The sequence below is a fragment of the Sus scrofa genome, chromosome 1 (assembly GCF_054392235.1).
Source record: "Sus scrofa isolate SSC_HxYL_T2T_F1_AM1 chromosome 1, Sscrofa_HxYL_maternal_Yorkshire_Landrace_v2.0, whole genome shotgun sequence".
NCBI classification, from domain to species: domain Eukaryota; kingdom Metazoa; phylum Chordata; class Mammalia; order Artiodactyla; family Suidae; genus Sus; species Sus scrofa.
The window spans coordinates 137,297,867-137,323,737 of record NC_139383.1 but is presented as its reverse complement, the minus strand read 5'-3'; the positions used below and the strand labels follow the sequence as shown (position 1 = coordinate 137,323,737).

The following is a 25,871-nucleotide window of genomic DNA, read 5'->3' as shown; positions in this document are numbered from 1 at the left end:
ATTTGAGCTTGTTTTCTCGTGATCTGCTCCTCTCATATATAAATAACATTAAAAAAAGAAAAAAGACATTAGAGATTTTAGTTAATTGGGAGTTCTGAGAAATTAAGTTCTAATGAACTTATCACAAGTAAAAAACCCAATCACAGGTATAAAACTTCAGTGTCAGGACCACTTCCTTTCCTTTCTCTCTCACAGGCCCACAGTAAAACCTGGGAGAGCAGACCCCATGCAGATCCAGCTGCCCTGGCCCCCCCACCCCCACCCTTTGGTGCCTTCCCTGCCCCCCTGGAGCTGCTCACACAATGTTGATACCCCAAACTCAGGCTTCTGTTTAGGTCTGACTGGTCAGCCTATCCACCTTTATTGCTCTTTTCTTGATTCAGCCTTCTCCATATTCTCAAAATGAAAACTCTAAATGATTTTAAGAAACTTGGAATATAGCAGGACTATTTCTTAGTTTTGTCGTGGCAGCCTTTTGACCCATCTCAGTATATCATGTCACAGTTTTCAGTACCAACATGCTACTGTTGAGTCACTGCCAAGGCTCCCATGGTCCACTATTTTTCTTAAGATTTCTATTTTATGTCTACTATTACAATCCAAGACCATTTCTCATCCTGACCTAGTTAGATTTTAATCCCCATCTATATTTCCTTGTATTTGTGTAATCAAATACTACCCTGTCTAGGCAGTCCATTGCTCTAATTTTTCTCAGTTTAATTTTCTTTACTTCTGACTTCATGAGTGGCCATGCCCAACTAGAGGCTAAAATGAACAGATTTTTAATTTGAGCATCTAAATCAAGGATGAAGGTACTGGAGTTCCCATCGTGGCTCAGTGGTTAACGAATCCAGCTAGGAACGATGAGGTTGCGGGTTCGATCCCTGACCTTGCTCAGTGGGTTAAGGATCCCGCGTTGCTGTGGCCCTGGTGTAGCCCGGAGGCTATAGCTCCAATTAGATCCCTAGCCTGGGAACAGAAGCGGCCCTAGAAATGGCAAAAAAGACCAAAACAAAAAAAAGGACAAAGATACTAAAACCTAACTCTGGAATCGATCTCTGTGGCTGATGGGTCCCTGATGCTATGCCATCAAACAAGACTGGTGCCATATTCTTAACTCATTACTAAATGAGCTCCTGATATAAATAAAAGAGGTTCCCATTTATCTGCAAGACATATCACATAGTTTGCTGAAAACTGTAATTCTGTAGAGGATTGTTCTGATACAAAGGTCTTAGACTTCTTAAGACTGAAGAACCTCTAAACATTCTCATACCCAAAATATCAAGGATTTTGGTACTGTTGGGGCAATGTCCATGGATGAAGGAAAAAAAAAAAAAAACAGACATATTCACTATAACCACATTTCACATAGGGAACACGGAGATCCCTCTGGGAAACTGTCCAAATTCTTCCTCATTTAGACAAGGCCTATCTCCCCTCACTCATGGTTATCAGAAGGCGATTAAAATCATTTGATGTATCCGCAAGGGGGAAAAGAGGGAATTCTCAGGTTAATTAGACCTCGTGCAAGTGCAGAGATTTTTAAGGAATTCAACCGTTTGCATCTCAAATCAAAGTCAGTTTTCTTAGCCATGCTGTACCAATCAACACATAAAACATCTACAGAGCTGCTTTGTGAGGTCCTCATCTAGGAAAGGGCTAGGAATGGTTGGAGAAGAGAGACTAGAGTCCACCAATATTGTAAAAGCAAAAGAAAACAAAACCACAGACATTATTTTGACACCATGACACACCTCTTCAGAGAATCCTCAAGGGACCCCCATCACTTACAATCAAACTATATTCTTGGCTAGGAAACTCCTCACACACCTTATTTCCCATTGTACCTATGTGAATTCTACCTGACAAACTAGGCCTGGTACAGTCTTGAAAACCCCTACGCACTACACCTGTTCCCACGCCCTAGAACCTCAATACTGATGACTGTATATGCACCTTCCAGATAACATCAACCTTAACTGCAACTCCCTGACCACCCTTCCCACGTCCCTCTAGAGACCTCCACGTGGCTGTAATTGGTGAGTTATAGTTTTGGTTAATCAGGAAAATCATCCAGACACCTGAAATGCCAGGCATCACATATCTGCAGTGCACTATTTTCTGATAACCATGTTCCCTAATTCAATTTCCTCTTGCAACCCTAAGACTGTTAAGTTGTAGAACATCATTCCACTTGGACTGTTAGCCTTTGCAGACACATTTGGATACTTCAGTGCTGTCAGTCACTTGTATTACAGCGTATGTTTGCACCTGCCCAGTTCTCTCTCCTAGATCACACATTAGACAACTGAAATAAATCTTACCTCTCTCTACTGCAGCCTTCACGCAAACCCTGAGTAACGGACAACCAGGAATGCAAGGTGCAGATTTAGTTTAAGGTTGAAGAGAAGGACAAGAGTTGAAAAGGCCTAGAGGCTGTTTCTCTGAAATCACCCTGAGACCCTGGCTATACCACATTTCCAATCTGACACACAGACCTCAAGAGAATGAGCTTTACTCCCCAGGTGTGTTTTCCTTAGCAGTTACTCCTAGGACCCAAATGGAAAAGATGGCAGGGGATTCAGAAACCTGATTGGCATGGATGATTGACTGCAGTAGGGCAAAATAAACATTGGGTTCTAAGTCCCAAGACTCCCAATATTGTGGATAAAAAGCAATTACTTAACCTCTCCAAGATCTATTTCCCATCTGCCTCACAGAATTGTTTTGAGGAACTACTTACTGTAAGAGGAATTTTGTGAGAATGGTCTATAAACCAAGGATACAGGACTAAATTAATTTCCCCTAACCATGCTTCCAGTTGCCCTGCCTCTTCTACAGATGCAAGTAAGTGGAAAGGAAGGAAGTACATATGTCAGAGCACCCAAGGCTTCTTAGGGCCTTACCCTCCTCTTCCTCGCTGCTTCCTGGAGGACCATCTGACAGTTTGGAGCGGCTGGCCAACTTGTCACTTGTTGTGGCCATGGTGAGGAGAAAGGCATAGCCCAGAAATAAGGTCTTGTTGAGGGGCAGAGGCCCTCTCTGCTCTTCCAGGGCAGAGGGTTCACCCACGTTGTCTCCACTCTCGCAGGGGCTCACAAACTCTCCTGCCCCCACTGCACCTGCAAAGCACAGAGGCACAGGGTACAGACCGCTGCCTGGGCACAAAGGGATGGGCAGGGCAGGAAATGTCCTGATGAACTGTTTTGGGCCATAAACTAAAGAACAATCCAATGGCCAACAACCTAGGACCAAATTTACAATGCAGAGAAATTATGTATTTAAATTTTGAAGTCATGATAATGTATACATTGTTTTCACAAAAAAATCAGCAGCTGATATTGTTATACGGCCAAACAAATACTTTTCAGATCATCCTAAGAAAAGGTGGTAACACAAAGATAAAGTAAAAGTGAAGAATGTCTGGAAATCTTCAGCCCACTTTCTCTGCTTCAGTGTTCTGATTTCCCCAGGATATATGATATTGTGAAGCAGCCTTTTAAAAAGTGGGTTCACCAAAAAATGTCCCCAGTAAATACTCCCACCCTATCCCTGACCCTCACCAGAACAATCCATAGAATACGTGGTAGTAAAGTGTTTTTACATGTTGATGGTGCCATATCAAAACAGCCTGCTTCAACTGTCCCAGTTCCCAACACCTGGGGAGAGGTAAGTGAACCAGCCCATCCAGGACTCCCAGAACACCCATGCTAGGAGTGCCCCCTAAGTCCTCGAGGAGATAACAAATACCTGACTTGGAGAAGCTGAATCGTAGGTTCATTAGGAGGCTAAGATGACAGACAGGTCATGCCTCCCTAAAATAAAACCAGCATCAAGAGAACAGTCTGAGGTAGCACGTGCAAGCATGGACTTCAAAGTCAGACCGCCTGAGTCTGAATTCTGTGTCACCTTGGGAAAGTTAACCAAATTTTCTGTGCCTCAGATTCTTCAATTAGAAAATGAATTCTAGCACTTATACCTCATAGAGATTGTATGAAGTGATGCATATGAAGCACTTAGCTCCATGCCTCATATACCCTGAAAAACAGGTGGGGTGTTAGACAGATGTGGAGATGACATAACTCAAATATAAAGGAAACAAATGGAGCTCTGAGAAGTTTCCAATTGTGGCTCAGTGGTAATGAACCTGACTTGTATCCATGAGGATGCAGGTTCAATCCCTGGCCTTGCTCAGTGGGTTAGGAATCTGGTATTGCCATGGCTGTGGTCCAATTCGACCCCTGCCCTGGGAACTTCTATATGCCATGAGTATAGCCCTAAAAAGACAAAGAGGGGAAAAAAAAAAAAAGGAGCTCTGGTGCCAGGACAACATAACAACCAATGAACTCAGTTTGTGAGACTAAGAAAGTGCCCTCTGGGCTGACAATGAGGACTTTACCTCTGTGCCTCCAGAATCCACAGTGGCTGGGGCTGGGTCATAGCAGAGACTCAATAGACAACAGATGACTTAACTCTGTTAATATGAAGCTTGAGGAACTGTAAAGGGGTTGTTCGGGCTTAGTAGGGAGAAGGGAGATACAGGCTAAGGGACTAGCTTTCAATAGGACATGTGGCAAAGTCAGAGGGCCCTGAGCACAAATGAGAGGGGAGCAGAGCTTTAGAGAAAGATCAGGCCAGGTAAAGGAAGAAGTCTAGGAAAATTTTCACCTATTCAGAATCTGCTTAAAATTCATCACATTTCCTCTCCCTCCAAAAACCAACATAGGGGTCAATGAATGTTACCGATCAAGACCTGGCTTCCTATCTACCCCATTGGACTCTGCTGGGAGATGGAAGAAAAGGGATTCAGGAAGCTGTCCAAGTATCACCTGTGGGCTTCTGAGGGACACCAACTCTTAACCAGAACAGAGGAGCCACTGCATGTATCAGGCTCCATCTCTCCAGCAGCTGACCCTGCATTCTGCCAAGGTCTGAGGGAGAGGGAGGAAAGAGGGAGCACTCACCAGGTTTCACAGTGGCAGATTTCCGACCTCGCTTGGCAGGGGAACGTTCCTCTTCAGAAGTGATAAGTTTTCTTTTGCCGGAGGGTACGCCCGTGGAAGCACGAGGACTTTCTGTGATCTTTCGGGTAGGGGTTGTGCTGCTGCTGCTGGAGGCAGGAGGGGTGGCTGGGGAGCTGATGTTACTTCGCCGTTTCCGTTTCCCTTCCACTAAATTGTCTATGATGGGATAAGCCAGAGGTAGGTCAACGCCCATGGTCTGAGGCCCTGACCTCCAAGAAGCAGGGCACAGCCTGATCTAGAAACCACCGCACCCTTTCCTCCATCTCCCAGGGGGCAGGAAGCCTCTTTTAAGGCCACCATATTTTCCGTTTCAGTCTCTGCCATGACTAAAATGTGTTTGGTCCCTTACAGAAGAACTGGGGAAGCCAGACAATTCTGAGGACTTACTATTTGGTTCTGGGAAGAAAGTAGACATACAAAGTAGCTCCAAAAAACTGACAGCTCATTATCACCTCATAAACCACACAGGAATGGTAAGATTTAGGAAAGTATTACTGATTGCTCTATAAACCACTCCACTCACCACAAGCAGACCAGGGGCCCAGAGGCAGCTGTTCAGGAAACAAAGGTCTTACCTAAGCTGATATCTGCTGCCTTGGTGAGGGGCGTTACTGCCTCATATGGGCCTAGGCCATACTGCTCTCTCAGTCTGTTTCCTTGTTCCAAGGATAAGATGACAGCCATTCGTTTATACCACTTCCTTTGGCCTTCTTTCTCAATGCTGTAGTACAGCTCTCCAGACTCCTTCCTATGCCCTTTCACCACTCCTGGGTGGAAAAAAACATAAAAGCAGCTTGCTGTTGTGTAGGCTGCTCATCACCCATTCAGAGCAGGCCTGAGTCAGGGAATTAGAGGAGATCTAACAGAGGACTGAAGTCAGAACTTAACAAAATACTAGCTGTCAATCCCAGACACCTTCACCACTCAGGATTTAAGTAGATACTACCCAGGGACAGAAACATGAAGTTTCTCAGCAGAAGAAACCCTTTAGTTATAAAATAAAGCTTCCTAAAACCAGCTTTTATGGGCTGTTAGCAGTTCGAATGGTTCTTGAAGCTAAATGGAATGTGATTTCTTAACAATCCCATTATAACTTACTAAACCTTTCCTTCTTGGTTTCTTTGGAGGCTGGGTGATAATTCTTGAGTTAAGATGTAGATGAAAGATGACATCATTCTAAGAGAGAGAGCATGTGTCTGTGTAGCAAAATCAAAATGGAGTTATAGAGCAGAAAAGGGGAAAAAAAAACTAATTCTGCCTTTCCTGCCTAATCTTCCCTATTATCTACTTTTCTGTTCTTGCTCTGATTCAGAACCTAAAGATAAGGCCATTAGAATAGAAGGAACACAATATGGGATATAAAAGGAGACTGGACTATAATTCAGGAGACCTGAGCCTAGATCTACTTCTGCCCAAGCTATTTGATATTGGGCAAGACCCATTTCCAAACCTGTGAAAAAAATGATAGATAGGTAAGATAGAGAGGCAGGCAGGCAGACAGAAACACAACACCAATATAACAACATGGCATTAATATGAATACTTTTTCATTCCTACAAACAAAAGGATCCATTTGTTCTCTCCCATTAGCTTGTGCTTGAGTGAAGGACTAAAGGAAGCCCAGAGCACACACTAAGAAAAACATAAGACAAAACAGGACTTGGTTCTCTCCTTATCTCTGCAGCAGAATCACTCTCTCCTTGCTGCTTCTCCTGGCTTAAATCTCTATCACCACACTAAATCCAAAAGACACCCCCCTCTCAAGAGCACAAAGAAGCCCAAGACCAACAATACACTTCACACTAATGAAGAGCTACAAGAACTAGAAGCTAGACATGTTGTTATTAACGGATAGCCTCAATAAATGCGGCACAGAATCCCTTCCCCTCTATACCACAATTCACTCAAGACAGAAAACTCTCTTTGTCTTAGAGAGCCTAATGCTAACCTCTAAGAGAGAGGCTTTACACTGGCAAGAAGAACAAATGCATTTGATACAAACTATGTAATTCACAGGTCATACAACATCTCAATCCTTGTGCTACTAACTGATGCAAATAGAGCTAAGAATTATCCAGAAATAGAAGGTGGATAGAAGGCCCATTTAAAATAAAATAAAGGGGCAAACAGCAACTTCTCAGGAGTCCGTATCACAAGACAGTCTGAAGAAACTTCAACAGAAAGATATTTCTGCACCCTGTTGGTAGTAATGTAAATTGGTATAATCACTATGGAAAACAGTATGAAGGTACCTCAGAAAACTAAATATAGAACTACCATATGACCCAGCAATCCCACTCCTGGGCCTATCTCCAGACAAAACTTTCCTTGAAAAAGATACATGCACCCCATGTTCACTGCAGCACTATTCACAACAGCCAAGACATGGAAACAATCTAAATGTCCACTGACAGAAGAATGGATTAAGAAGATGTATATATACACACACAATGAAATATAACTTAGCCATAAAAAAGAACAATATAATGTCATTTGCAGCAATATGGATGGAACTAGAGACTCTCATACTAAGTGAAACAAGGCAGAAAGACAAATACCGTATGATATCATTTATATCTAGAATCTAACACATGGCACAAATGAACCTTTCTACGGAAAGGAAACAAACTCAACTTGGAGAACAGACTTGTGGTTGCTGAGGAGGTCGGGGAGAGAGTGGGATGGACTGGGAGTTTGGGGTTAGTAGATGCAAACTATTGCACTTAGAGTGGATAAGCAATGAGATTCTGCTGGCATTAATAGGGAACTCCATCTAGTCACTTGTGATGGAACATGATGGAGGACAATGTAAGAAAAACAATGTACATATTATACGTGTGTGTGTGTGTGTGTATATATATATACACACATATATATAATGACTGGGTCACTTTGCTGTACAACAGAAATTGACAGAACAATGTAAATCAACTGTGATAGAAAAGATAAAAACCTAAAAAAAAAAATATTTTTGGCCATAATATCCCAATCCTTGTTCCAAAATATCCCCCAGAAGAAAAGATGTTGTTAATGACAAACTCAATGCAAACATGTATCTCCAAATTAGTTCACAAATAAAGAGGCAATACATTCCAAAAACTGGCACATGAAGAGATCCCTTGTAGCCTAGAGGTTAAGGATCCAGCACTGTTGCTGCTGTGGCATGGGTTCAATCCCTGGCCTGGGAATTTCTGCATGCCACAGGCACTGCCCAAAAAAAAAAAAAAAAAGAGAGAGAGAGAGAGAACTGGCACATGAAACAGTCCTAATATATAAAAATCCCTCAACATCACCAGTACAGGGAACTGGATATTTAATTTAAAAAAGAGAAAAAAAGGCATACATTTCCAAATGAGTCAGTGGTAGGTGTGCAGACATATAAACACAGCACTAACAACCTCTTGCTGAGCAAAAATACCTCAATATATCTGCCATACTCACCTACTCAAGGTTCCCATCAAGAGAGGTAGTAAGTTTACAAGTCAGTGATGATGGAAGAGAGAATGCAAAGGGAAAAGCACTAACTTTACAATAGAAAATCTTGGCAAACACCACCTTCACCAAGTAATGAAGGTTAACATCACTAGAGGTGCCTTTGGATGTCACACACTCCCCTCCTGCATACGATGGGACGAGAAGCGTGCTTCACTTGTAGCATTCTTTTCAAAAACCTGTATCTCCAGGATCTGGCATTGCTGTGGCTGTGGCATAGGCTGGCAGCAACAGCTCTGATTAGACCTCTAGCCTGGGAACCTCTATATGCCATGGGTGCGGCCCTAAAAAGACAAAAAAAAAAAAAAAAATCTGTATCTCCAATCTAATCAGAAGAAACCATGAGACAAACCCAAACTGAGGGACAATCCACAAAATACCTATCAGTACTCCTCAAAACTATCAAGGTCATGAAAAACAAAAAAAGATTCAGAAACCGTCACAGATCAGAGATCAAAGGACACATGAAGACTAAACGCAATACAGTAATCCTGGACAGGATCCTGGGACAGAAAAAGGACACGAGAAAGCTGGGGAAATCCCCAAAAGTCAGGACTTTAGTTAACAGTAGGGAGCCAAGGTACTTTTCTTAGTTTTGACAAATGTACCATGCTAGCATACAATGTTAACAATAAGGGAAGCTGGAAAGATGGGTATTCAGAAACTCTCTGTACTTTGCAAATTTCCTGTATATGTGAAACTATTCCAAAATAAATTTATTCAAAAATAAGCAACAAAGAACAACAAAAAGCCAGGATTGAGAGTAACCAGCGTTAGGAATGAAAATTTCTGACTAGAGACCCCACACCACAGTACCCAGGCTGGAGTGAATGCTGTTGACAGGGGGAGGACGGAGAGGCATTGGGAGAGGTCTACCCCAAGGTAGAGCAAATCTCCACATTACCTGCACTGAAATACTCATCCTCCGAGAGGGCTGTCACTTCCGTATCCAGCGGGATGGGGTCACACAGCAGAATGTCTTTGCCCAACACATCACACTCGTACCCATCATCAAAGAGCAATTTATACTTCCCAGCTCCGACATCTCGTGTGATTTTCCCAGAGTAAAAATAGCCATTAGACGACCACTTGGCTACAACACGGAGCCCTACAAAGCTGTTCCCTGGAGAAGAGGCATCTAAGCCATCAGAAGGGCCAGCAGCAGTCTGGAAAGGAATCTCTGGAGAGTCACTTCGACGCAAAGTACCAGCACCCGTGTCTGCTCGTCTGGTGGAGTCTGGCACTCGGGGCACAATACGGGTGAAGGATTTCTCATCTGGTGACATGCTAGGTGAAATGTCCTCTATGCCCAAGGGGCCAGACACAGCTGTTTCCCTAAAGATAGATAAGAGACAGGAGAAGGCAGTGAGAATAAGCAGAGTGAAGTGCTTATGTACAAATTTCCCCAGTCCTCTGTGGGTCTCCAGCCCGTTCTCTGCTAACCCCACCACAGGCATAACCCTGGTCTCAGGACCTCACTCTGATCCCTGCCCACTCCCCGGTCAGTGTGGGCCCCTCTTCTCCCTCCTGACACCCACATACTCTCTACTCCCCTCTATTCTCTCTACTCCCTTTTGTTCTCAACAAGTCATAGACTAAGTGTATCTCACACTACCCGGGTACCTGGTTCCAGTAGTCCGAGAAGGCGGGCGGCCCCTTCGCCCGCGCCCACGAGGTGTGACTGGAGCCTTCCCTCCCTGTCTGATGCCAAGGCCTGCATCACCATCCTCCTCACACACTGGCGTCCCTGTCTGACTGACCCCTTTTCTAGGACTAGAGAATGAAGACAGGTTAGTCTGATAGCACCTGCTACTGGATCCTTTCCTCACAGTCTCCCCTTGGTCCTCAGACTACACGCCAGGCCAACATGTGCTGAAGCTCCAGGGCAGCAGGAAGCTGGTCCACAGGCCCACCACCCAAATATTAGCTGGGGAGCGGGAGTGCAGGATTAAAGTAAAGGACATCCTCCTATATGCAAGTCTATTCCCTCCTGACAAAGCTTCCTACTGCTGCCCTCAAAAACAGCACATCCATTTCTGCCCTGCCTTCTCTTGTACTTCAGGCTGTGGGTACCTGTAGAGGAAAACAAAAAGCTAGGGAAGATGTCAAGTTGGGCCACTACCCCAAACTTACTGTTCTCCCAACCAAACACTCGTAGGCTGCAGAAAATTGGGGGGTAGGGATAGGGGGAGGGCATGTGACAGCATTCCCAAAGTCCCCTTACCTGCTTTCTATATTTTCTCAGGAAGTCTACTTCCCACAGAGCTCCACCCTAACTCCCATGCAAACCTCATATAGGAGAGGAACAAAAGGGGAGGAAAAGGAGTTGATTTATCCTAGATGGAGGATGGGGTGACTTCCCATTCTTTACTCCCCTTTTCCTGTGATATTAAAATGTCAGCCACCCTGCCCCTGCTGTGGCTCTCTCTCTGGAGACCCTGTCTGCACCTCAGTTTTCCCAGGCCTCCTCGGGAGCTGGGCAAGGCAAAATCTGCAGGTTCCGTCCCACTGGTTTTCCCTTTGAGTGGTCCGGCTCCTCTCCCTGAGCTGCCACTGCTGTGCACGGCTGAGAGACTCCCACTTGATGTGCGGTGTAAGCTGGACGCCTTGGAGGAGAAGGAACTGATATCTCCCAGGTCACCTGAAGAGCCCCCAGTTTGTGAAGGGGAAACTTCAGTTTCACACTCCTGACACTCTACGATTGGGTCTTCAGTCTCCTGCAAGGAAGGAATGGATACAAGAGCTCAAAAAAGTCACAAGAGTTCCCTGGTGGCTCAGTGGGTTAAGGATGCAGCATTGTCAGTGCAGGTCACTGCTGTGGTTCAGGTTCAATCCTTGGCCTGGGAACTTCTGCAAGCTGTAGGTAAGGAAAAAAAAAAAAAAAAAAAAAAAAGAACTCCCCTTGTAGCACAGTGGAAACGAATCTGACTAGGAACCATAAGGTCGAGGGTTTGATCCCTGGCCTCATTCAGTGGGTTAAGAATCCAACCGTTGGAGAGAGGATTAAGATAGCAGAATAGAAGGACTGGAACTCAACTTCTCTCCTAAAAACAACAAAATTCACAACTAAAGGCTGAGCAATCTCCACCCAAATGGACCGGAAACCTTAAAAAAGATACCTTACTCCAAAAGAAAAAGAGGAGGACACATCAAGAGGTAGGAGGGGTGATTTCGCGATATAAACAACCCCATACCTCCCGGGTAGGAAACTCCACAGACTGAAAACTAACTGGTTCACAGAGACTCACCTACAGGAGTGAGAGTTCTGAGCCCCACATCAAACCCTCATGTGCAGTGATCTTGCACTGGGAGAAAGAACCCCTGGAGCATCTGGCATTGAAGGCCAGTGGGGCTTGTGTGCAGGAGCTCCACAGGACTGGGGGGAAACGGAGACCCCATTCTTAAAAGGTGCACACAGACTTTCACGTGCATTGGGTCCCAGGGCAGAGCGAGGTCTCCATAGGAATCTGGGTCAAACCTGACTGCAGTTCTTGGAGGACATCCTGGGAAAACAGGGGTGAATGTGGCTTCTTGTGAGGAAGGGACATTGAAGGCAAAGCTCTCAGGAATATTCAGCAGCTGCCTTTCTCTGGAGGTGGCCATTTTGGGAAAATCTGGCCCCACCCATCAGTCAGTCAGTGCTCTGAGAAGCCCCAGGGCAAACAACAATCCAGGTGGGATCACAGCCCCACCCCTCAGTAAACAGGCTACCTAAAGACCCCTCAGGCACACAGCTGCCCCTAATCCCATCCAGAGACTAAGCCCCACCCACCAGAGGGATTAGAATCAGCTCTACCTGCCAGTGGGCAGGCATCAGCCCCTCCCATCAGGAAGCCTACACCAAGCCCCCATACTGACATCAGCCACAAGGGGGGCAGACACCAGAAGTAAGAGAGGCTACAACTCTATTATCTGGAAAAAGGTCACCACACCAAAAACCTATAAAAATGAAAAGACAGAAAACTATAACTCAGATGAGGGAGAAAGGAAAAACCCCAGAAAAACAGCTAAGCCATTAGAGATTCTCAGCCTACAGGAAAAAGACTTTAGATTGTTGATGCTGAACATGATGCAAGACATTGGAAATAAACTGAAGGCAAAGATGGATAACTTACAGGAAACACTGAGCAAAGAGATACAAGATATAAAACTTCAACAAGAAGAGATGCAAAATACAATAACTGAAATAAAAAATTCACGAGAAGCAGCTAACAGCAGAATACAGGAGGCAGAAGAACGAATAAGCAAGGTGGAGAGAACAGATGAGTGGAAGTTATGGATGCAGAACAGAAAAGAGAAAAAAGATTGAAAACAAATGAAGAGTCTCAGAGAACTCTGGGACAACGTGAAACGTACAAACATCCGTATTATAGGGGTGCCAGAGGAGAAGAGAGAGACAGGTATAGAAAAAAATATTCCAATAGATACTAGCCAAAAATTTCCCTAACATGGGAAAGGAGTCACTCACTCAAATCCAGGAAGCACAACGAGTACCATATAAAATAAACCCAAGGAGGAATACACTGAGACACATATTAATCAAACTAACCAAAATTAAAGACAAAGAGAAAATCTTGAAAGCAGCTAGGGAAAAGAAACAAGTAACATACAAGGGAACCCCAATAAGGTTATCAGCAGATTTTTCAGCAGAAACTCTGCAGGCCAGAAGGGAGTGGCATGATATACTTAACTGATGAAAGGAAAAAACCTCCAACCAAGATTTCTTTACCCAGCAAGGCTCTCATTCAGATTTGAAGGAAAAAGCAAAACCTTCACAGATAAGCAAAAGTTGAGAGAATTCAGCAACACTAAACCAGCCTTACAACAAATACTAAAGGAACTTCACCAGGCAGAAAAGAAAAGACAGCAACAGGAAACAAAAATTCCACAAATGACAAGGCTCACCAGTAAAGGTATATATACAGTAAAGATATGAAATCATCCATGCACAATTATACCACCAAAATCAGAAATCATGAGAAGAGGTGGGTACAAATGCAGGACACTGGAGATGAACTTGTAATTAAGAGAACAACAACTTAAAACAATCTCATATAGACTCTTATATCAAAACTTCAGAATATCTGCAAACCAAAAATCGACAACTGATACACAAACAAGGAACCTCTGGAGAAGAAATGTATCTCATAGTAAACAAGTGCATAATCCACCATGAAGGGGGTCATTTGACATCATTCTTGGAATGATGAAGTCTTCTTAGATCTGATTCTGACTTCCTCTCCACCAAAGAATTTATGATAATTATAATTAAATAATGCAACTGTACAATTAAATAATACAGTTCTACAATTGTATTATTAATAACCATTTCTCTCCATGGTACAATGTAAGGTCTATAATGTCTTGTTTATCACATCATCTAGAATGGTGTAATGCCTATACTGAAGAATCAATAAGATGTAACAAATTGTGAGGACATATTTATATACACTGTTTTTTAACCAATTGATGCATTTTATATTTTACATATTTTGTATTATTAAAATTTTGTATAATTTTTGTTATTCTTACCATTTAAGTTATTCTTTTTATTATGCTATATAAAATATTTAACGGTATATAAGGCTTTCTTTCTTCTTTATAAATTTTAGTTGGATAATATACACGATTTTAATATAATGCTAATATTTAGAGAAAAATTGAAATATAATAGATAATACTAAATAGTAAAGATGAAAGCCATATAAAATGGGATAATAAATTTCCTATTTGTCTCAGCATATTTTTCATTCCACTTCTCCAGAAGGAGTCACTTAATCTGTTTCTTAAGATCCATGATATAATAATCTGTGAATGTAATTGTTTAAATATATGTATTTTATTCTGTAAAAAAAAATAAAAATACAGATACTGAAAAAAAAAAAAAAAAAGGATCTAGCATTGCCATGGGCTGCCGTATAGGTTGCAGACATGGCTCGAATCCAGCATTGCTGTGGCGTAGGTTGGCAGCTGCAGCTCCGATTAGACCCCTAGCCTGGGAGCCTCCATATGCTACAAGTGTGGCCCTAAAAACCAAAACCAAAACCAAAACCAAAAACAAAAAAAAGCCACAATAACATAATGCTAATGTTATGGCTAGAAAAACCTAGAGATGGGAAGAAATTTCAATTCAGAAAGGGGGATTTGGAGTTCCCGCTGTGGCACAGTGGGTGAAGGACCTGGCCTTGCCATAGCTACAGCTTATATTCAATCCCCAGCCTGAGAACTTTCATGTGCTCCAAATGCAGCCACGAAAAAAAAAAAAAAAAAAAAATCAGGAGAAGGGAATAATAATGGAAAGGTTCTATATATGTTTTGAATAATGGTTACAATTATTGTCAAAAGCCACTGAACTGAACATTTAAGACCTGTGCATTCTACAAGGAATATATATCTCAATAAAAAATAAAACAAGATGGTAGATCAGGAAGAGACCTTTACCTCAGGCTAAGTTAAATTATCCTTTTCCCAGTCAAGTTCACAACCTTTGGCTGCTGGGAACCCAGCAAGGATTCTAACCTAGAAGACAGATATAATTTCCTGTCTAACAGAAGACAAATAAGGAAGTAGGAAGGACAGAAGAGGAAAATGAACAGTTAGGAACCCTTCTGGGTAGCCTCACATGTTTCTTGAAATTAGATATTTTACAAATTTCCAGTATCTATTAGAAGACAGGAATGTCAAACAGACTATCTTACTCCCATGCTTACTTTGATGAATTGGTAGTTGCCTGGAGCTAAGTTTTAAGCAACCTCTGAGGCTAATTCCCAGGTTTAGTGAGAGAAGGTTCTAGGACCAATCAGAAATGTCCTCTAAAGGTACAAGATTGAAAGATTACAGCACAAGTACTGCACATTTGCCTTCCTATCTAGCCTGTTCGAGCATAATTGTCAGAGAAAGTATGGAGAAGTATATAAGACTCTTCCCTCAAAGAGTTTACGATGTCTCTGGGAAACAATATGCAAAGCACACACAGACACACATTTAAACAATACTGCAAGATGACTAAATGATTATTTTTGACCACTTTCTTCTTAAAAAATCTTTCCTCGGAGTTCCTGTTGTGGCGCAGTGGTTACCAAAACTGACTAGGAACCATGAGGTTTCGGGTTCGATCCCTGCCCTTGCTCAGTGGGTTAACGATCCGGCGTTGCCATGAGCTGTGGTGTAGGTCGCAGACACGGCTCGGATCCAGCGTTGCTGTGGCTCTGGTGTAGGCGGGTGGCTACAGCTCCAATTCATCCCCTAGCCTCGGAACCTCCATATGCCACGCGGGAGTGGCCCCAGAAAAGACAAAAAAAAAAATCTTTCTTCCTCTGGAGTTCCCGACATGGCTCAGTGGTTAATGAATCCGACTAGGAACCATGAGGTTGGGGGTTCAATCCCTGGCCTTGCTCAGTGGGTTGAGTGTCGTTGCTGTGAGCTGTGGTGTGGGTCACAGATGTGGCTCGGATCTCGTGTTGCTGTGGCCCTGGTGTAGGCCGGTGACTACAGCTCCGGTTAGACCCCTAGCCTGGGAACCTCCATATGCCAAGGGAGCAGTCCTAGAAAAGGCAAAAAGACAAAAAAAAAAAATCTTTCCTCCTCTAGAATCTATCAAGTCATTTTCTCTTCCCTTCATTTTCATTCTACCTCTTTAACTACTACTTTTTATACCTGTTTTTCAGTTCCTCATTCTCTGCTTATTTCTTTTAAATTAGTATTTCCAAGCACTCTTTCTCAATCCTTTCCTCACTCTCCCATGCTTTCTCTGGCCAGTCCAGGGATTCAGATCCAGCAGACGCAGATTGGATCTGGTGTTGCTGTGGCTGTGGCATAGGCCGGCAGCCGGAGTTCTGATTCAACCCCAGCCCAAAAAATTCCATATGCCACAGATGCAGCCCTTAAAAATATAAATAAATAAATAAAATATTTATATTTACACATGAGAGATATGTATCAATCTGTTCTTTATAGATACAGAAAGCATGATGATGGAACCAGTTCGATAAGCGACCAAAGGTCAAACAGCAAAACCATGGGTAGGAAAGACATAGAACTCAGGACTTTAACCCAGTTCTTCTATCTTTCTAATAAAAGGATGAAGGAAAACAAAGTGTTAGGAGCTAGTTGCCTAGGGAAGAGGGGTGGAAGCAGAGAGCTTTCTACTGAAAGAAGTTTGCCACAGAGACCCAAAGTATATATTATTACCTCAGTTACTTTCCTTTCTACTTCTGTTCCATCCACATAATATACATCTGTGATGACACGTGTGACAAGTGTGCGAACCTCTCGAATTGTTCTCATATGTCGATGCAAGACATGGCCATGTGGGGGCTGAGGCATATCAAATTCTTCCTCTCCCTATGGAAAAAAACACAGAACACAAGCATGGGTCTCACTGCAAAATGGCAGAATCATAAATCAACTTCATCATGAGGATTGTTCAGAAGTTCCATGAATCTAGTGTGCTGGATTATTCCAGCTGCTTTGTTTCTATTCACCTATAGGTAATACTAAGGATGGACCAGCTTATAGCCAGAGGCTAGGAAGAGTGTGTATCAGTATCACCCAAAACAACCTATTTCTGGAGGTCCCATCATGGCTCAGTGGGTTAAGAACCCAACTAGCATCCATGAGGATGCAGGTTTGATCCTTGGCCTCACTCAGTGGGTTAAAGGATCTGATATTGTTGTGGGCTGTGGTGTAGCTACAGATAAGGCTTGGATCTGACAAGGCTGTGGCTGTGGTGAAGGCCTGCAGCTGCACCTCTGATTTGACCACCAGACTGGGAACTTCCATAAGCCACAGCCACAGCACCCACCCTCCCCCCCAAAAAAGAAGGAAAAAATAAACAACCTATTTCTATCTACATCAAAATTCTAACATCCAACACTTACATCTAGGCTATTTAAGTGAAACTTTGACCCCCTAAAAGTTTATTTTTATTTATTTATTTTGTCTTTTTTAGGGCCTCACCCACAGCATATGGAGGTTCCCAGACTACGGGTTGAATTGGAGCTACAGCTAAGGGCCTACACCACAGCAATGCCAGATCCAAGTCGCATCTTTCGGTCTACACCACAGCTCATGGCAACACCGGATCCTTAAGAAACTGGTCAAGGCCAAAGATCAAACCCGCAACCTCATGGTTCTTAATCGGATTCATTTCCACTGAGCCGTGACAGGAATTCCGAGCACATTATTTTTAGATTGTAATCCTGATTTTGCTGCAGACTTGTCAATCATCATACAAGTTTACACTTGCAACAGCTCTTTAGATAAAAGGAATTCTTTTAGAACTTTATATAAACCAGAATATCTGTTAATCTCAGTGCACTGTTTTTCCTGCATTAGTAAATAGAAATCATGATTTACTGATACAGGAAACAGGATTTCTCCTAGAATTAAGTATGAAATATTTAATCTATTCCAAATAATAGCTTATAACTAGAGCTGAACTGGTTCCAGAAACAGAGAACATTAGCAAATTAGGATTTTTTTATCTAGTTGTATCATAAAGAATAATCAGTTATATAGCTTGTTTCTTTTTTTCTTTTCATTTTTTGGCTGCCTTGCATCATATGGAATTCCTCAGGTCAGGGATCAGATCTGAGCTGCGGCTGTGGCAACACCAGATCCTTAACCCACTGTGCTAGGCCGGGGACAAACCTGCATCCCAGCACTCCCAAGACACCACCATCCCATTGTGCCACAGTGGGAACTCCATATAGTTTAATAGGATTCTACATTGTTTTTTGGCTGTGCCTTCACATGTGGAAGGTCCCAGGCCAGGAACTGAACCTGCACCACAGCAGCGACTGAGCCACTACAGTGACAACATCAGATCCTTAACCCAATGTGCCACAAGAGAACTCCAAAGACTCTATATTTTTATAACAACTGTTACATATATGTTTTCTCATTAACACCTACATCACATTTATTCGTATCCAGGGCCCCCATCTACCTCGTGGCTCTGTAATTTTGAGAGAAAATGTTCACTTTTCTCTCCCACTTTATTTCCTCTGTGATAGACTGATTTTACTCTCTGCAGTCAGTGTCAAGGTATCCAAGTCTTTCAAAAGAGTTATATATACCACTGCAATAATGATGAATCTAGTTTTTACCCACAATGTGGTTGTAATTACCTAAAGCTTTCAATAATTTATCTGAATAATTCCCATTCCAACTTCATGTCAGGGGTGAAATATCTACTAAAATGGATAGGTAAATTATGTGAATAAATATAAATAAAATCAAATGCATGGAAATTTATTCAACTAACTCCTTAAAATACTTTTGTAACTCTGGTTAATGTGTCAGAGCACTGGTCTGTCACACTTCAATCATCAGGGTGCCCCTGCATCAGAACCATGGACAGCCTGGACTTCCTGCCTGCACACACAGAGTGAGTTAGACCCTGGATCAAAGAGGTCTAAAAGGTTTCAGTGCTTTATATATCCCCAAAACAGGGCCAAAAAGCCTCCCTATATTCTTTAATTACTACAGCCAAACAAATGATCACTTCGAGAGAGGTACTTAAATGAACATGTCTGATAGAGTAAGAAACAGAAGGGAAAGAAGGCAGGTAAAAAGACAATTATGCTAACTCTCTTCAAATAGTCTTCTGAAAAGAGATTTCAGTAAAGTAGCTTGAGGATCTTGTTATAGTTAAAGGAAGATAAAATGAAAATAAAAACACACTTTCACTTCATAGAAAACCTGGCTCCAGGTCCTCATGACACATAAATAAAAATTTAAAGAATGTCAAAGATAGGCTGACTGGAGTTCCCATAGTGGCTCAGAGGGTTAAGAATCTGATGAGTATCCATGAGGATGTGTACTCAATCCCTGGCCTGGCTCAGTGGGTTAAGGATCCAGCATTGCCGTGAGCTGTGGTGGAGGTCGAAGATGTGGCTTGGACCCAGCACTGCTGTGGCTGTGGATTCGACCAGCAGCTGCAGCTCTGATTTGACCCCTAGCCTGGGAACTTCCATATGCTGTGGTATGGCCATAAAAAGATAAAAAAAAAGCACTGATACAGCCTTCCTAATTTTCCAACCATCTTCCAAAGATGGGACACCAATCTTGACTTGTTACTCTACCCATCTATTTTTTTTAATTGTGGCAAAATATACTTAACATAAAATTTACCATAACCACTTTTAAGTATATATTTTGTAGCATTATGTACATTGACATAGTTGTACAATCATTCCCGTATCTACCTCCAGAACTCTTTCATCTTTCCCAATTGAAACTCTGTAACTGTTCACCTTCTAGCACTTCTCTTTTCTTAGCAGGAGCAGCTAGCTCTTAAATGTGTTATTTCACTCTGTATGGTATAGCAGTATAAGCAGTGGTTTACGACAGTAATTTAAAACAATAATAATCAATAGGTTATAGCAGCAGCAAATATATACTGATCAGTACTAAGGGCTTTGCAGGCTTTTACCTCATTTAACTTTCAGGATATCCAGATGAAGTCTTGACTCCAAAATCTGGGCCTTAACCACTCTGGCCCCCATCATCATGAGATAGGAGCAGGGATTACTTCCCTATTTTACATAGGGAGAATTTGAGAAAGTAAAGTTCTGGCATCCACATGATTGCTATCTTTAAGATGAAAGTTTAACTTTTTTTTTTCTTTTTTGGGGCCACACTTGTGCCATATGGAAGTTCCAAGGCTAGGCATTGAATCAGGGCTACAGCTGCCAGCCAATACCACAGCCACAGAAATGCCAGATCCGAGACATGTCTGCGACCTACACCACAGCTCAGGGCAATGCCAAATCCTTAACCCACTGAGCAAGGCCAGCGATCAAACCTACATCCTCATGGATACTAGTCAGTTTCTTAATCCACTGAGCCACAATGGGAACTCCCAGTTAACTGTACAGTCAGAGAAACCAAATTATTATGTGGCAGAACACAAACACTTTAAGAGCAGAGAGGAAAAAAAAAAAAAAAAAAAAAAAACAGCCACAAAATAGGTCTGATGTGCTATACAGCTTCAAAATTCAAAGGGCTATGCTTCTGAATCTATGAATTGACAGCTTTAGTTCTCAGCAATTGTGGTACCATAAAGACTAATATGAACAGGATTTTTGGAGAGGCATAGATAAACAGAACAAGACCACACAAGCTACGATCAAAAAATAGAAAGGCAACATAGCATAATGAAAAGAATACCGATTCTGAAGTCAGATATGCTGAGTTCAAATTCCAGTTCTGCCACCTACTGATGGCAAAATCTTGGGCAAGTTACTTAACCTCTCTTCAGCTTGGTTTCTTTACCTGTGAAATGGGAATAACAATACCAACCTCATGGGTTGTCTTGAGCACAATGCTGATATAATGTAGGTGTTCAACAAATAAGAACTACATTTTATTTTTATAAAACAAACAACTTGGACCATTCAAAGGAGAGGCACTTCACTTCTGAAGCTTTCCTAGGCAGATCTCAAGTGAAGATGATTTACCAGAGCAACTGAAAACACAATATAACCACAATTACTAACTTCCAAATTTTCCCTGCCATGGAACCTCCTGCCATCTGATGAAATTTTATGAACTTCCTCTCATTAGTAGATACATTACTACCACCACTTCTTACCCACAGAATTTTCACTAGTACCTACACTTCCCTGCTCTGTTCCCAAGAACTTGTTCTTCTTCCAGTCTCACGTTCATCCCAATATGTCTAGTCTTAGCCACTTTTTTTTGCCTTTTTAGGGGTGCAGCTGCAGCAAACGGAAGTTTCCAGGCTAGGGACTGAATGGGAGCTGCAGCTGCCAACCTTCACCACAGCTCACAGCAATGCCAGATCCTTAACCCACTGAGCGAGGCCAGGGATTGAACCTGCGTCCTCATGGATGCTAGTCAGATTCATTTCTGCTAAGCCGCTATGGGAACTCCCTTGTCTTAGCCTCTTTTTATAGTCCCTGGTCATCTGGGGACCTTCCCTGTTACTGCTTCTTGTTTCCAATACTGTGATACACTATCCTGCATGCTTTTTCCACCCCCTCCTCCTTTACTTTCTACTCTCTCAGTTCCTGGAACCATGGTGAAACAGACTTCAGGGAGAAGCAATCAGCTCTGATAGTTATAAAGGAGGATGAAAAATGATGGCAGAAGGAAAAACTGAATGCAGAAAAGTATTATAGGACCCGGACTACATTCTTGACTTTCTCTTTCAGTAAAGACCTACTTGACAAACTCTAGCCTTATTCTATTTTCCCTCAAAGACTATCTATTGGCTATAGCTATTCATAATTTTCACTGCCCTACCTCTATCCTGGATAAATTATTTTTATCTTTCAACCACTGGTTTGTATAAAACTGTTAAGAATTATCATTAGGTGGAAGTACCACAATTTAAATTCTCTGGGAATCCAGAAAGTTGAAAAGAGGGCCCCTGAGGTGCCCTATACTTTCTCTCACCTGGCTATGGAGCGACTCTGTATCATCCCCAGGAGCACTGACTGGCTTCTCACCACTGCCTCTCTCAGTCTGAACTGTGGCATCTTGTTTTCCAGAGTTCTGGTCTGCTGTACTGGTCCCTTGTTCACATACGTTCTTCACAGTCTGAGTTGCTGCTGAAACAGTTTCTGGGACCCACAGGGAATGCTCTATGGTCTGGATTCCTATGTTATTTTGGCTGGGCCTTTCAACCAACGCCTTACTAGGTTTTTCCTGACTAATATTCCGCCCTTCTTTCTGGCTTTCCAGTGTATCTATCTCCATTGCTTCCCCTTGAGGACTGGATGGCTCCTGTGTGGCCATCTGCTGGGAGGTAGGAGAAGCAGGGTCTTTGACAGGACTACTGTGCTTCATAGGCTGTTGACTCTGCCTAGTCCTTTGGTCACCTTCTAATTTTCCTTTCTCCTCTTTATCTTGAGTACTTGGAAAATGGAGCAAGTTCCCCCTGAAAATCAAGCACATAAAGAAACCACGTCAAGTAAGCAAGAGTGTGTTGGGGGTGGGGGGTAAAGGGGTAACCATAATTTGACAATTTGAGAAATGTGGGGAAGGGAGAAAATAAGGTGACAGAGCCTATCACATTATAAGATGCTCATACACAGGACTATTCCACCACAGTGGTAAAAAAAAAAATAGCCATAAAATTTATTCTCTCCATTAGCTATGAACTCTGAACCTTGACATAGGAAAATAAGGTAAACGAAAGATGTAAAACTATTACTGATGTCATAGACAATGAAAGCAACTTAGGGATCTACTTCAAAACAGGATCAATTAGGTCAAGATGTCTCATTTGGCTTTATGAATGATTCTAACATCCCCTGAACAACTCCTAGCATCCTAGATACTGTTCATTACCCCTTGACTAATAATTTTAGGAAAACAAACCCAATTTGTAAACCAAAGAGTTGTAGTGAGATTCTAGCTTTGCTAGCTATGGCATTATCTAGAACTAACCATGTCAGGATGACTTTGTTCTTCACAGTTCTTTTCATTAGCCTTCCATTTGGCTATCAGTGATTTATTCATATATCCCACAAGCATTTGAGGCATGTCCCCTACAAACCAGATACCATGAAATCCTAAGATGCCTAGGAGCTTTTTTTTCCCCCCACACCCACAGCACGCAGAAATTTCTGAGCCAGGGATCAAACCCGTGCCACACTGGCAACCAGAGCTAGAGCAGTGACAACTTCAGATCCTTAACCTGCTACACCACAGGAATTCCCACTTAGGAGCTTTCATAAATGTCCTTAACAATACACCAGAATAAATGGGCCCAGATTTACTCCAAGTGAGCAAGTTACACAGAAACCTGACATTCATGTTTTATTCATCTCTATATTTAAAACATTTAACATAGGGATTAATATAAAGAGCTTAATTTACTTTCAACAAAAGAATGTTCTCAATCAACTGCAAAAATCTACTCTCAGATTAAATAAACTAATTGTACAATTGTGTTTATATAGAAAATATCCTTTACTTCTTTTTACTACATCATAAGTTCACAGAGTCACTGTATTGTGAACAACAAACTAATGCATTTTTAGGCAGTATTAAATATATAATAGCAAGAATAAAGAAAAGAACAACCCAATCTGAACTGACTATGGAAAGTTATCTAGAATGTTTTGGGGTTATTGTATTTTACAAGGCATAAACTGAGTATACCAGAAGATAATATCCAGGATGGTAAGAGGTCTAGAAACTAAGTCACATGTTGCCAAAAAAGTATATGGCCAGAAAAAGATGGAGCTAGTCATCTAAACAAAGCAAGCAGTCTACAACCTGGAAGAAGCTCTCGCCCTTAGAAGTTGAACTGACCTGAAAGACAGAAAAAGGAAGCATGAAGAGCTCTTTAGGGCTTGTTCTTCTCTGGATCTTGGAGAAGAAAGAAAAAGAGAAGTTTCTGAAGTTTCTATCTTGTACAGCTCAGCTTACCAAAACAAGAGACCAAAGCGGGATTCAGAAGTGAGTTCTAGCCAAAGAGAGCCTGGTATTCTTTTGGTTCTTATAACTTGTGTCCTGCCAAGAACTTTAACTGAATGAGGATATCCAGTTCAGTAAAGAACAGGTAAGAATAAGATCACCAAAAGACAGATGAGTTAATATCTACCTGGTTCATAAGTGACCATACGTATAAATTACTTAGCATAATGCTAGGTACACAATAGATGCTCAGCTGAGTATAACACTAGTTGCACAAAACAAAGCAAATAAGGAGACTCAATTCATTTTCTCCATGAACTGAACACTCATGTTTGAATCTCTAAGACATCTAACATATCAACACCTAGGCAACAACAGAAAGTGAGCCAAGAGCTAGAAGGGACAAGATTTGCTAAACCATTTAAAGAATTCAATTGCCACTGTTACCCACCCTCAAGCCTAGACATTTTACCTCGGAAGATACTTATTTAGGGTAGAACTTCTGAAGATAATTACACTTCTAAAACAAAGCTTCACAGAGTTCCTGTTTTTGTAGCTCAGCAGAAACGAATCCGACTAGTATCCATGAGGATGCAGGTTCGATCCCTGGCCTTACTCAGTGAGTTAAGGATCTGGCGTTGCTGTGAGCTGTGGTGTAGGTTGCAGATGCGGCTTGGAGCTGGCGTTGCTGTGGCTGTAGTGCAGACTGGCGGCTAGAGCTCTGATTTGACCCCCTAGCCTGGGAACCTCCATATGCCTTGGGTGCGGCCCTAAAAAGACCAAAAAAAAATTAATTCATTCATTAAACAAAACAAAGCTTTGTTTTATTTTTGGCTTTTTAATTCTTAATTGACAAATATTAGGTTGCTTTTTTCCCCCTAAACTGTTAATCAGAACTCCTTCCTCTCTAAAGACTAAAGGTATCTCATTGCAACACTAGCAATATTTATCAGATTTCTGTCAAATATCTGAATTTTGATATTTATCCTTCTTATATTAGCATCAGTCAAACGATACAAATCAGTCACTTTCCTCCAAAAAATATCTACCATAAAGCTGTGGTATATTAACGTCCCAAGAAACAACAGAGAAGGCATTTTCAGTAACAGTAGAGAGCTTTAGAAGACAAAAGATAACCAATAATTGTAAGAGGGACCACGCTTCTCTTTCTTCATTAGTTACAGCAAAAAAAAACTCTACTCTGGTCACTGCATGTCAGATTTAGAAAGTGACATAAAGAAAGCAAATTTTAGCAGAAAAAGCCTGGGCAAAATTAATCCAAAGTGAAACACGGAAGAATAAACCTCTATACTGAACAACATCTAACCATTCTGTTCTGACTGTTTATTCGTGGAGGCACTGCAATGAAAATCAGGTGGGTTTTTAGCCCCTTGTTCCACCAAGGTTAAACAAAAATCACCAACATCTTAGTCCCCTCTATTTTAAAACAGTCTAATGAAATAGGAAAATAATACAATGCAACTGATAAACTTTGTATTTGCTAGGCCAAGACCATACATACCACTTTGGGAATCATGCAAAGTGGCACTTCACCTAACAAGCTTCCTGATACAACAGAGAATATGACCTGGGCTGATTCCCAAGAATACCAACAGGCTCACATTTAATCATCAAAATACCTGATAAAAGCAAGGACATGTTTCTCTTAAGAATTTCTATCAGTAAGGAACAAAGAAATTATGTTGCAAATAACACTATTAGCAATATATGCTAACAAAACATTATTATGTTCCCTAATTACAAAAATCTCTGAATTCTAGAGACAAAAGATTCTACACCATCATGAAAATACAAGCTTATTACATTGCCATTACTTACTTCCCTAAATATAAGAATCACATATTCCAAACAAGATACTCTTTTAATTAGAGAAGAAATACTCTGTAACTCAAAAATTTTTTTTCTTGCCTCCGAGCTGTTTTAAGAGAGGATGAA

At 41.8% G+C, this 25,871-nt stretch overlaps 1 protein-coding gene across 14 annotated transcripts in view; it reads right to left on the bottom strand.

The window, feature by feature from the left end:
• Window positions 1-25,871, bottom strand: part of TP53BP1 (tumor protein p53 binding protein 1) — a 70,210-nt gene that overhangs the window by 3,195 nt on the left and 41,144 nt on the right. For 3 of the 14 annotated variants that reach the window (XM_021096915.2, XM_021096921.2, XM_084971985.1), the window contains 8 exons: window positions 21,945-22,428; window positions 16,710-16,862; window positions 10,968-11,236; window positions 10,143-10,292; window positions 9,424-9,854; window positions 5,603-5,794; window positions 4,968-5,183; window positions 2,910-3,125 (listed from right to left, as the gene is read on the bottom strand). In XM_021096915.2, coding sequence (XP_020952574.1) covers window positions 2,910-3,125; window positions 4,968-5,183; window positions 5,603-5,794; window positions 9,424-9,854; window positions 10,143-10,292; window positions 10,968-11,236; window positions 16,710-16,862; window positions 21,945-22,428 — 2,111 coding nt within the window. Of the gene's footprint in view, window positions 1-2,909; window positions 3,126-4,967; window positions 5,184-5,602; window positions 5,795-9,423; window positions 9,855-10,142; window positions 10,293-10,967; window positions 11,237-16,709; window positions 16,863-18,042; window positions 20,306-20,693; window positions 20,799-21,340; window positions 22,429-25,871 lie in introns of those variants that run through there. The other 11 variants (XR_014812385.1, XR_014812394.1, XR_014812386.1 and 8 more) reach the window with 8 other exon arrangements.